Source organism: Perognathus longimembris, chromosome 24, assembly GCF_023159225.1.
Source record: "Perognathus longimembris pacificus isolate PPM17 chromosome 24, ASM2315922v1, whole genome shotgun sequence".
NCBI classification, from domain to species: Eukaryota; Metazoa; Chordata; class Mammalia; order Rodentia; family Heteromyidae; genus Perognathus; species Perognathus longimembris.
In genome coordinates this window covers 27,639,176-27,651,376 of record NC_063184.1, presented here as the reverse complement: position 1 = coordinate 27,651,376, position 12,201 = coordinate 27,639,176, and the positions used below count along the sequence as shown (strand labels likewise).

Sequence of the window (12,201 nt, the reverse complement as noted above, 5' to 3'; positions counted from 1 at the left end):
CTGTTTTTGCTGACAATTTGGAGACAAGAGTATTCATGGCCTTTCCTGTCCAGGCTGGCTTTGAACCAAGATCCTTAGACTTCAGGCACCTAAGTAGCTAGGATTATAGGCATGAGCCACTAGTGCCCTGCTAGGACTTTATTTTAACTGCTACGCTCAAAATGTTCCATGACATAGCTCTGTAACTATAAAACTAGGAGGGGCTTACAAAAAAATTAATCTCTAATCTTTATATTTCATACTCTAACACAATGTGTTTGGCTTGGGGCAAGCTGCTCCTGTGTGCTACTGCTCTTTATATTAGCGCACTCCGTTTTTGTCAGCTTCCAATCCTTCCTGGATTGGATTCTCCGTGATGAAGAGCGTGCCCTAGAACGCTGCTGAGGATTTACCTCCCCTGGTGTGTGCACATCACCTGTCTCAATACTGCATTGCCGTGATATCCTTCATCTGTGCTTGCCTCTTCCTAGCTAACATAACTGGAATGGGCTACCAGGGTTCCTGTTTTCTCTCGCTTCTTTTCTTGATTGATGGGTTCTCTCTTCCTTTTCCAAAGGCAGCATTTGTTTTGTTTCCAAGTCTTCGTTTTCTACATATTCATCTATTACTGTCTCAAGCCCGTTTTGCCCTTCTAGTTTCACTCCCTTCTCTCTTAACATCTTTTCTTCTTCTATTTGCATAGCAGTCAAGGGCTTGTTTCAATTTTTGTAAGCTCTGATTCCACCCCAACCCCGCCCCCCCAGGGCAATGCAAGTCTGATACACACAAACACTCAGTTGAGGACCTAAGCCATTCATTAATAAAACCCTTCTGGTATATTTTTCAAAATTGTGTAGCAACTTGAATAAATTTATACCAAATCACTTTTCAAACTCCTTTCCCCACATATTTTCTCCAACTCCAGAATTAATTAGTGCCAAGACTTCCTTCTGATAATTTATACAATATTATTACACCTCAGCTTCTTTTCAGAAAAACAGTGTCTAATCTATCAATTCCTACTCCTTTTCCCAACCTTGACTGAATTTTTAAAAAATCTTTTTGACAATTACCTCTTAGTGTAATAATTAAACTCTAGACTGATTAAACATAGATCTCTAGCTAGCTTTCATTTTGCATCCGGATGCTAGACATCGTTCTATTTTACTGCTTTATCTGGGAAATTCGGGAATATGTTTGCTAGAAAAAGGTGAAAATCTGTCATTGGCATTCTATTTCCTAATGCTTATCCCCCAGAAGTGGCTAAAGGGCGTTTTTCTAAGTACAAACGAATTTTCAACCAGGCACTGGTGGCTCAGGCCTGTAATCCTAGCTACTCAGGAGGCTGACATCTGAGGATCACAGTACAAAGCCAGCCTGGGCAGGAAAGTCTGTGAGACTCTTGTCTCCAATTAACCACAAGAAAACTGGAAGTGGCACTATGGCTCAAAGTGGTAGAGCGCTAGCCTTGAGCAAATAAACCTCAGGGATAGTGCCCAGGAGCTGAGTTCAAGCTCCACAACTGAGGAAAAGAAAGAATTGCCATCGTTTTCAACAGCTTTATGACCCTACCAGAAGCATGTATAACACATGATACATAAACACATCCTTTGAGGTAAAAACAACGGTTGGTTTTAAAAATAGGTCACTGTGAAAAGAAAATCGTTGCTAGCACATACATAATAAAACTATAAATTACACATTAAAACATGTGAAATCAACTGCAAAGCTTTTTCTGCCAGGCTGGACTAGGAACGGTGGTGTTCGCACTGTGGAAGTCAGCCATGTCTCCGCGCCTTCTGTGAGTAGTGAGAAGTGAAGATCTCACCCCACCCGTGTGAGAAATGGCCTACACAGAAGAAGAAAAAAAAAAAAAAACCTGCCAATCACTGGCACGCGGGCAGAACCAGAAGGCACCAGACACATTTTCTCCTGGGTCTTTTCACAAGTCAGCCTCTCCGCGTTCTTGAATTCGAGAGCTTCCAAGAAGATACACAAGCCAGAAGGGTTTCGATGCCATGTAACCAACCCCTAGGAAGCGATGCTATTCCTGAGAAATTCATCCATTCTGTAAATCTGCGCACACGGCCAAGCCAGTCCCTACTTGGGAACGTGGCCTCAAGTGTCACATTCCCTTACATGTCTTTACAGAGCAGGAGATGAACCAAAACACAGTGCCGACCACTGGAGTGGCCTCCAAAAGCAGTTCACGTCAGATCGCTGGAAGACCACGGAAGATGATGCAACAACAACAAAAATCACATATGCACTTGTTTAACTTCCACCAAAAAATCAAAGCAACAGGAATTTATTCTTTTAGTCCTGAGTTTTTAAGCATAGCTTAGGAGACAACACGGATGAATAGAAGGAAGGAAGGGTAAAACTGCATCCTGCTATAAATCACCCGGAAGGACTTATCTATTTGTAAGGGGACTGCTGTTTCCAGGAAATGTCCGTAGTAACAAATCATAGATGACACAGAAATAAATTCTGGAAAGACATACAAAGTAAAGAACAATTATAATGCACGGTTGAACTGGCAAAGCAACAGAGCTCCATTCTCGTTCAAAACAAGGTAATGTTGAATTGTTGGTCTGTGAATCTGGAGTTTGCCATCGTTTGGTTATGTATAACAATTCTCCAAGGCCTAGAGAGCCTGGTCTTTCTGTTTCGTTCTGTCCTTAATCTCTTTATTATTTTTTAAAACTTAAAATTATTTCTAACTGATACATAAAAACTGTGCCTATTTCTGGGGTACCAAGTGATGTTAATTCAGTGCATATATTTGTGTAATGTTTATATCAGCATATCTGTCTCTTCAAACATTTACCATTTCTTTGCCCTTACTCAGCTTTCATAAGTAAATGCAATCCCAACCTAGGGGACATCTGAATTTATCAGAGAATATCTATATTGCAAGTACTTGTCGGGGAAAAATATAAGCTGTCTACATTGTAACTACTTCTTGAAAGTTCACTTAAAAGCAATAATATTGTAGGGCGTGAGCTAAAACCACGCTTCTCAGACTTCAACGAGCTTTGAAATCATGGCTGATCTTCTACTTCAATAGACCTGGAAGGAGTGTGAGATTATATTTTTTAACAAAATTCCAGGAGGTAATCGCATTACTGATCCATGGACACACATGGATAGAAAGGCACAAAGGGGGATTTCCCTTTGTGAATCTCCAGCACAACCATCCACACCCCGAAACCCTCACCAATGTGTGTTTTGGTCTTATGATGACAGTAGATTCTACATAGTTTCTTATCTGTAATGGCAGGATTTTGAGTATGTACATAATACATAACTTCTTACTGGCTTTCATTTTATGGAAACCCTCTGAACTAAGTCACAATTATCATTAGCTTCTTTTATTAGCTTCTCAAATGTGCACCACAAAATTCCTGACTTACTTATCACAAACAATTAATATGCCAAATTTGGAATCTATGTATTTAATGAAATATTTACTTCATCGTTTCTATAACCCCTGATGTCTTTACTTACATATTCCATGTTGCTTATATTTTTATAAGTCATGAGAAATTCTTCAGGAAAGGATTTAATGAATCCTTTCACAAATTTAATAAAGTTAAAACAGCTATAATTCATTAAGCCCTTGCTCCATTCCAGCTATCCCTTCCATATACGACAATTTGCTTTTAGTTGGTGACTGGTTCTTGTTTATTTGTGCATATTTGATTTTGAGAAGCAGTAAAAAAATTTCCCCCCAAATCCCAAACTAATACTTCTTTAGAAAGTAGTTTAACAATACAGAAGAATAAAACAAAGTAAAAGAGAGGAGTGGGGTAGACCAATAAATCACTACAAGGAATTTATGCTAAGAAATTAACTGCACATATCCCTCATTATATTCTTTTTCTTTGCCAATCCTGGGACTTGAACTCTGGGACTGGGTGCTGGCCCTGAGCTCCTTTTTGATCAAGGCTAACACTCTACCACTTGAACCACAGCTCCACTCTCCAGTAGCTCATTGGTGAGAAGAGTCTCACATACTTAGGTGTCCAGGCTGGCTTTGAACCATGATCCTCAGATCTCAGCCTCCTGAGTAGCTGGGATTATAGACATGAGCCACAGGGGCTTCATCCACTGTATTCTATTTTAAAATGTCCAATTACCAAAGTATCTCAAAATAAGTCACATTCATAACTGAAAGCCTGGTGCCAGTCATTCAATTGTAGAGATAATTAATTAATAGGAAAAGATATGCTGAAAGGTTTTTGGTTTCCCAGTGCTGAGGAATCAAACCCAGGGGCCTTGCACTTTGCTCTGTCATTTGAGCTACATTCCCAGCCCTTTCTCTCTTTTCCTTCCCTTTCCTTCCCTTCCCTTTCTTTTCCTCTCTCCCCTCCCCTCCTTTCCCCTCCCATCTCCTCTCCTGCCTTCCTGCCTTCCTTCCTTCTCCTACCCTTCTTCGGCCCCACCCCCAACTGCCTGCCATTGGCTTCACAGACAGGATGCGGAATAAACTATTTCAGAATAAAGAGATTAAGAATTCTGCACATTTTTTAAGGAATAAAAAAATATATATAGGGAAAAAATGACAGCAAAATGACTCTAACATGCTTAAATCAGTATTCTCTCCTCTTCTCTTCATGGTTATGCTTTTTACTGCTTGTTCTCTCCCTTTCCCTCTTTCTCACCTTGTCTCCCCCATCCCTCCCATCCCCCCATCCATGACCTCCTCCTCTCTCTACCCCCTGTATGTTAAGTGTTTGTCCTTAACTTTTCCACCCTCCTTCATCAACTTCTACTACCATGGTTAATTCTATGACTACCACTGTTACAAGTCTATAATTCTTTATCTCAGCCTGTAACATTTAAAAAAGCTTGAAAAAACCAACACTTTTTTGTGTGTAACATACATGAAAACTTGGTTCACCTGATCTTTGACGGCAGAAGGTACACTGAATGAACATCAGGCCCCTTTTTATCGTGGCCTCTCTCTTCCACTGAATGAGAATCTTCATAGGCTTTATTGAAAATATGAGCGTATTCCATCATAGGCTTGTTCATCCATTGACTTACCTCTTCTCACCCTTGTGAGAAAAATTGTGAACTCCTGGCAAAAGCTTCTGTTGCCCTAGGAGTTTTAAATGAAAGGATATAAACCTGTATAGCAACTCTGAAGTCGAAACGACTACTGCAGCTACTGCCTGCGTTATCAGATTTGCTCTGGAGTAACTCCACATTGGTTATTCCAAAGCACAACAAATCATGTGGCCAAAGATAAAAGACTTTATAAAAACAAAAGTTTTCTGGCTAAACGTGCCCCCCCCACATTATTCAATAAATACACAAAACTTTTAAGATATTTTTCTCCGAATGGCTCAGCCTAGCCAAGCTAATCAACACACTAGTAACAGTCGCAAGTTCCAAACTGGTGGCCATAACCGTGGCTCTCAGGACTCCACTATCCACGTAGCACTACGATTGATGCAGTTCATTCATATTCAACATCCATGCCTGCTACATTTTGTTTGATGAAAACAAGCTAATTAGCGCTAAACCTTCCCCAGTTCATAAATTTATTCCTAAGAACATTAAAAGGAAGTCAAGTGAGACATGTTCAGTAACAGATGTTTGCCTTTTTTTGGCTGCCTTTTTTACAGTTTGTTCTCTTTCATTACTTTTTAAGAAATTTAGTTTAATGTTCCCTTTACTAGAGAACAAGTGTACCTAGCTTCCCAGGAGGGGGTGGAGGGTGGTGGGGATTCCCCAGGGCCCGGCACAGTCTGTTCCTTCCCTTCACCCAGTGTCTGCTCCAGGCTCTCCACTGGGCGCTGGGCGAGGCAGGCTTTCCTCTGCCTTTGTAAACAGTCACGGTATAGCTTACCTCTCAAAAGAGTATGTAGGTGATCTGACAGCTATAGGCCTAGCACTGTGACCAGCACTACCACTAAGGCCTGCTTACCTCCTGCACGCACACACACACACACACACACACACACACACACACACCTTTCAATTCCTCAGGTGCACCCTATTCTCCATCCTTGGGTGACCATCACTGGTTTCTCTGCAGCTGGCAAAGTTCCCTCCAAGCCCTCAGGCCCGGGAGCCTCTCAGTGCCAAGGCCCCCAAGGGACGTTTCCACGTTTCCTCTGTGTCACCTCATCCTGGTGCTAAGGTGTCACCCCGTGGCCCATCGCCCAGGTCCTCACAGGACCACCTTCCTCACCCTCAGACCCAGGTGACAGTTTCCCCGACGGACAACCAGAGGGCGTGTCCTTTCATTTTCTAAAGGTATAGAAATTTCTAGAAATGCCTTATCCCAACTTCTTACAGCATTCGTTTTCATCCCAGCTACTTTCACCGACACGATATATAAGCATAGGGATTTTTATATCTCAGAATACTGACAAATACCCATGGCTTTTTTTTTTTTTAGTGACACCTCCAGCTTGTATATTCTGAGGCTACCGCATACATTATCATAAAGTGTAACAAACCCCAGAAGGAGTTCTGACATGAAAATGCAGCCAGAAATCTGGAGGTGATGGTTTTCCTATCTGGTTTCAATGTAATAGTCCATTTTTATGTGGCAGGAGGAATTACATTCACAGATCTCTCTTGCCTTAGATAAATATTATCGTGAAAGATAATTAAAACTATAAATATCTCAGAACCTCAAGAAACATAAAAAGTAACACCAGTAATTGTTTCTTCAGGATGCAGTACTTTAAAAAAAAACTCATATAAAGAAGTAATAGGAACCTATGTGTCACTGCTTAAAATAATCAGAAATTTTAGTACATTTATGATACAATAAACCAGTAGTTTCAGAAATGAAAATTAAAGCACAAAGATGCATGCCATCGAACTAAAAACATACAAAATATATTTTCTAAAAATATATTTCAGGTATAAAAGGGCCAGCATTCTCTTTGCCTAAAGATGGCCTATCCACAGGGCTTTTTATATTTGAGCAAATTAAGGTTTGATAAGAATAGCCAAGTCATGCAGAATACAAAATGTGTTCATTCATCTCTCTATAAAATCACAGATAGGATCTCTTTAACTCCTGTCTCCACTCCTCCTTAACAATGCAATATCCTTTATTTTCAGTTTCCTTACTTTTGGTCTTCTGAACTGATTGAACTCATTCACAGAAAATTGATTTAGCCCTGGACAGCCATTAAAATGTAATATATCAGATAATATAGTACGTGTTAGTGAGGACTTGAGGAATGTGAACCTTTTGTGCATTGCTAGGGAAGATATAAAATGGTATAGTCATTGTGGAAAACCAATATGGTAATGTCTCAAAGAATTAAACAGACACATATAATCATATAATAATGACAAGCAATTCCAGTTCAAGGTGAAATCAGAAACTCAAATCTCACTTATATATCCACGTTCTTGACAGGATTATTCAATATATCCAAAGTGGAAGCAACCCACTTGGATCAGACTAAGAAAATATGGTATTTAAGGAAAGACAGTTACAAAAGAAAAACTACAGTGTGAATTTGCTTATTTGAAGTCCCTAGAGTAGCCAAATTCATGGAGACAGAAAATAGAATGGTAGCCTCAATAGAGAACTACGTTAGGAGTGAAATAGGCCCATGGTAAAATATTTTGATCGTAATTTGATCGTAATTAACCTAATAATTTGCTGGGGGGAAAAACAGAAAGTCATTTCCATGTCCAGTGTTAGAAATACATACCGAATAATCCTGAAACGTTGCTGACGATTCAGAGATTTTCCGACTTTCACGCAAATGCCAAGAACTCGCTGACATAATTCCTCTCCAATCATATACCAGCCTCTCTGTTAGAAACAGAGGTAGGTTAAAATAATATTTATCCAGGAAAAGTATGAACCAATCATATTGCTTAATGTTACAGAGGGGATGGTAAATCATCTTTATGGGCTCAGTCTGTTGTTAAAATCACACGGTCATTTAGTCAGAGAGATAAAGAAGTGGTAGCAAAGTAAGCACAGAAAAAAACTTTAAGTGACTTCCTCATATAGAAAGGCTGTTATGTTTTCAGAGCATAGAGTGGGACCAGCAGAAGTCTAGTAGATTCATTCATAGACTTCTCAAGAGCATTGTCTTCTCACAAAGTTTAAAGTAAAATCATACTTGGTAAGAGCCTTTATAAAAATCAAAGGAAGACTTCTCTGATAAGCAAGTACTTTATAAAAAGAAGAAAAAAACTCAGAATTACTATGGAGGTATAGATTTTTAAATGGCAAAAGCAAATGAAATTATCAAAAGCAAAGGAAATTACTAAAATTAGCAAGGTAAATAGGCCAAAGAAGCAAAAGGTTATTGGCAGATACGCAATATCTCTTCTGTCTTATAGCAGTTGGTTCATGGGACTTCTAAAGTGAGTTTGTTTGTTCATTTAGACAGTCTTACTACACTGGCCAGGTGAACCTGGAACTCATTTTGTCACCCAGACTTGCTTGGAACTCGTGATCTTTCTTCCTCGTCCTCACTGTGATAGCAGCCACGTTTCACCATGCCTAGCTATGTTGCTCTATAATGGGAGGGAGAAGTTAATATTTACCTGGGCAGGCTGGCACAGGCTTATAATCTCAGCACTCTGGATTCTGAGGCAGGAAGAAGACCTGAGACCCAGTCTCAAAAAATGCTAAATAGAAGTAGGGACAGAACCTTATGGTAGTGCTTCCATCCGGGACAATGGAACTATTTTACTTTTCAATTTTTCTTTTCCTTTTATTTTAACTTTTATTGTCAAAGTGATGTACAGAGGGGTTACAGTTACATACGTAAGGAAACAAGTACATTTCTTGTCAAACTTGTTACCCTCTCCCTCAGTTTTCAATATTTCTAATAATTATTCATAGGCATATATTCTTTCATAAATTCTCCTAATTTTACATCAAATTGCCTTTGTGTATTTACAGTACTATAAATTAAGTGTCTTACCAAGAAGCAAAGATATCACCTAAAACAGTAAATAAATAGTTCACTCGGAAACCTTTTAATATGTGTATGTGCTACCACATTTCAATGTTATATGTATTTTTTTTTATTCAGCCAAAAGTCTCTGCCCTTTGTTCAAAGGTAAAATCTCTTAAAAAAAAAAAAAAAGGCAGCACAATAAGTTCCAATCACAACTCAAATGTGAATACATGAAATTCTTTAAGGGAAGCCAATCCAAGTTGATAACAGGAAGCCTGCAGAGAACTGAGAATATCAGTAACTGAAAAGATGTTTACAAGGGAGAAGCCGTATATTGTATGCTTTAATTGGGGGCTTTCATGAATGCAAGAGGACAAAAAAGCAACATAGATATGAGAAGCATGAAAGGCCCACAGTTCTTCAAAGCGTTCCTGACTCATTCAAAGCATTCTCCATGTACTATTTGTGACCTGCACACACACTTCCCTCTTCTTTTAATTATCTTTGAGCAGTTATAAAAGGAAGCTGCCAGCTTGGCGACAGTGGCTCCCTCCTAGCTACCTCAGGAGACTGACCTGAGGACCGTAGTTCAAAGTAGTTCCTGCCAGCCCAGGCAGGAAAGTCGTGAGAGTCTTATCTCCACTTAACCACCAGAAAATAAGAAGTGGTGCTGTGGCTCAAGTGGTAGAGTGCTAGCTTGGCGCTGAAGAACTCGAGGACAGCACCCAGGCCCAGAGTTCAAGCCCCACCAATGACAAAAAGTAAAATAAAACTAAGAATCCCACAGAATTTCTTTTTGTAGATGGATTATCTATTTCAGAAGATATAGAAATGAGTAATAGAAATAAAATATAGTAATAGAAATTAAAACCGTGGTGCCCACTAGACTCCATGTTAAAAATGAACTATACAACTTAGAGGGGTTGAGAGAAAAATGGAGAAAACAAGCAAAGAGGTGACACTGTTGAAAAAGAATTGTAGGCATTACCTGACTTACATAACCGTAGTCCCTTTGCAATACATCATCTTGGCAATAACAATTTAAAAAATGAAAAGAATTGATCTCAAGAGATTAAACCTCCTAGGCAAAGGAGGCATCTTCCTGACCACCGAAGGAAGGGCCGGGCCCCACATGAAGTACACAGCTCTACATCCTGTCTTTATTGGTGAGTCCGCAGCAGCTTCGGATATTTCATCTTGTTTACGCACGAAGCAGACGCCAGCAGTCAAGGAGACCAGGCATTATTATCCCCAAGATGTTGGTATCATGCTAGAAAATGTAGCTATAACTTTTCCACTTCAGGAAGCAGTAAAACCTCTTCTAAAATCCTCAAGGTAATCATTCACACGCTGATGTATGCGAATGACTTCCTCAGAAGCCACGCGCACAAGAGGACATGCAGTGATTGCCACTCTGTTCCACAGGGCCGGTCAAGGGTCTAAGCAGAGAGCGGTGGAACGAAACCCAAGTTTCATATCACACTAAATTTTCACAAAGTCTTTCTCGAGCCAACCATCTTCCGGGTTCATGTTGAAGAAAAATGAAGATTCTAAACTCTGTGTGTGTGTGTATTCACTATGCACATAATAGATGGAAATATTAGAAATCTCATCAATAATCCCAGATCATTCCTCGGGACAGAGAAAATACTCTGAGATTTTACTAGGTGGGGAAAATGCCATAACAAGACTTGGAAAGAAACCAAAATGGTTACATCAGTTTAACAAGGAGTTCGCTAAATAGTAGCTGTTCTTGAACATTAAAAAAAAAATTGTCAAATAAATACTCATACAGCTGTCTTCCTGACTTTGCACTTCCTCAATACTTATTTTAGACTCTTAATAAAAAGTATTATTATACCACAACTTCGTGCTATTCTGCTGTCTTCTGCATATCTCATTGCCATATCTAGACTTAATTAAAAGTCTTTCATGGCGTTATATTCTTCATAAGACGGAATATAATACTGTGATGAAATATAAATGTATGTGCTACAGAATGGAACAAAGCAAGAAAGTCCAACAGCAAAACTGTTAGACTGAAAGACCCCATACAATGAACAAAGGAGCATGAAAGCCTTAAGAAATGGTTAAATTCTCTGGTTTTTTCAAGGCCAGTTTTTTTTTTGGTGTTTTTTTTTTTTGGGGGGGGGGCCTGATTTCTTTCCTCCATTTCTAGTCTGATCTTGATATTTATAATGTAATAGTTTCGAAGTGACAGTTGAAGGTGGGTTTTTTTCCCCCATTTCTATTCAAATTTATGTAATTAACAATGAGTCAATTATTGACACAGGTGAGAGATATTTCTAAAACCGAATAAGCATAGTTATTTTAGAAACTTAAATTATGCAAATGACTCACTGAATGTGGATAAGATTACCACGGGTGATCTTGCTACCGAGGGAAGAAGGGAAAAAAGGGGAGGGGGGGAAGAAGAAGAATTCTTAGCTAGTTGATTACTCTATAACGTCTTCCATATGGAACATGACAGATGTGTTCGATTCACCTGGATAGCAGCAAAAAATCAACAGTGATTCAAGCTTCAGTCACACTGCTCAGTCAGCCAAGGAGCCAAGTGCTCTCAAGAAATACTTCATGCAACTGTCTCTCAGCGTAAAAGGAGGGCCCAGTGTAGATAGGGCAAGGACTGGGAGTGTGGCCCAGTGGTAGAGTGCTTGCCTCACATACATGAAGCCCTGGATTCAATTCCTCAGCACCATATACATAGAAAAAGCCAGATGTGGTGCTGTGGTTCAAGTGGTAGAGTGCTATCCTTGAGCAAAAAGAAGCCAGGGACAGTGCTCAGGCCCTGGGTTCAAGCCCCAGGACTGGCAAAAAAAAAAAAAAAAGATTCAGCAGCCTCTGTTAGGACACACCAGAACCAAGCCCCTCTAGGTTCAATGGGCTCCAGTCCCCAGAGCCTCTTTCATGCCAAGCTCATTTTGCTTCCCTTATTATCAATCCCCTTGTATCAATTAATTCTTAGAGCTAATTGCACATACAGTTTTAATCTGTAGGTAATTACAAACAATTAATAGTTAGGAGACAGAATTAGCAGTTCTTCGTATGATTATCTATATAATTAAAAGGGCTGGTAAACGATAGCGTTGACATATAGCATCTTAATCATGTGAATAATCAACCCTCAGAAGTTTTCTTGGATAGTTCAGTTCCATGTGCTCTATTAGCTTAAATTTCAGAGGAAATAATGACTGAAGTCAATTAATATATGCTCATTGGTAGTATAAAAGCGAATAAGATATGCATCCTAAAATTACTTCAACTACCTTCTTTTGTTTGTCTATAAAAGGCTTTT

At 39.4% G+C, this 12,201-nt stretch overlaps 1 protein-coding gene across 1 annotated transcript in view; it reads right to left on the bottom strand.

The window, feature by feature from the left end:
- Positions 1-12,201, bottom strand: part of Iqcm (IQ motif containing M) — a 163,319-nt gene that overhangs the window by 100,380 nt on the left and 50,738 nt on the right. Inside the window, exons 9-10 of the mRNA XM_048333551.1 lie at positions 9,116-9,186; positions 7,677-7,780 (exon numbers count right to left, since the gene is read on the bottom strand). Coding sequence (XP_048189508.1) covers positions 7,677-7,780; positions 9,116-9,186 — 175 coding nt within the window. The remainder of the gene's footprint in view (positions 1-7,676; positions 7,781-9,115; positions 9,187-12,201) is intronic.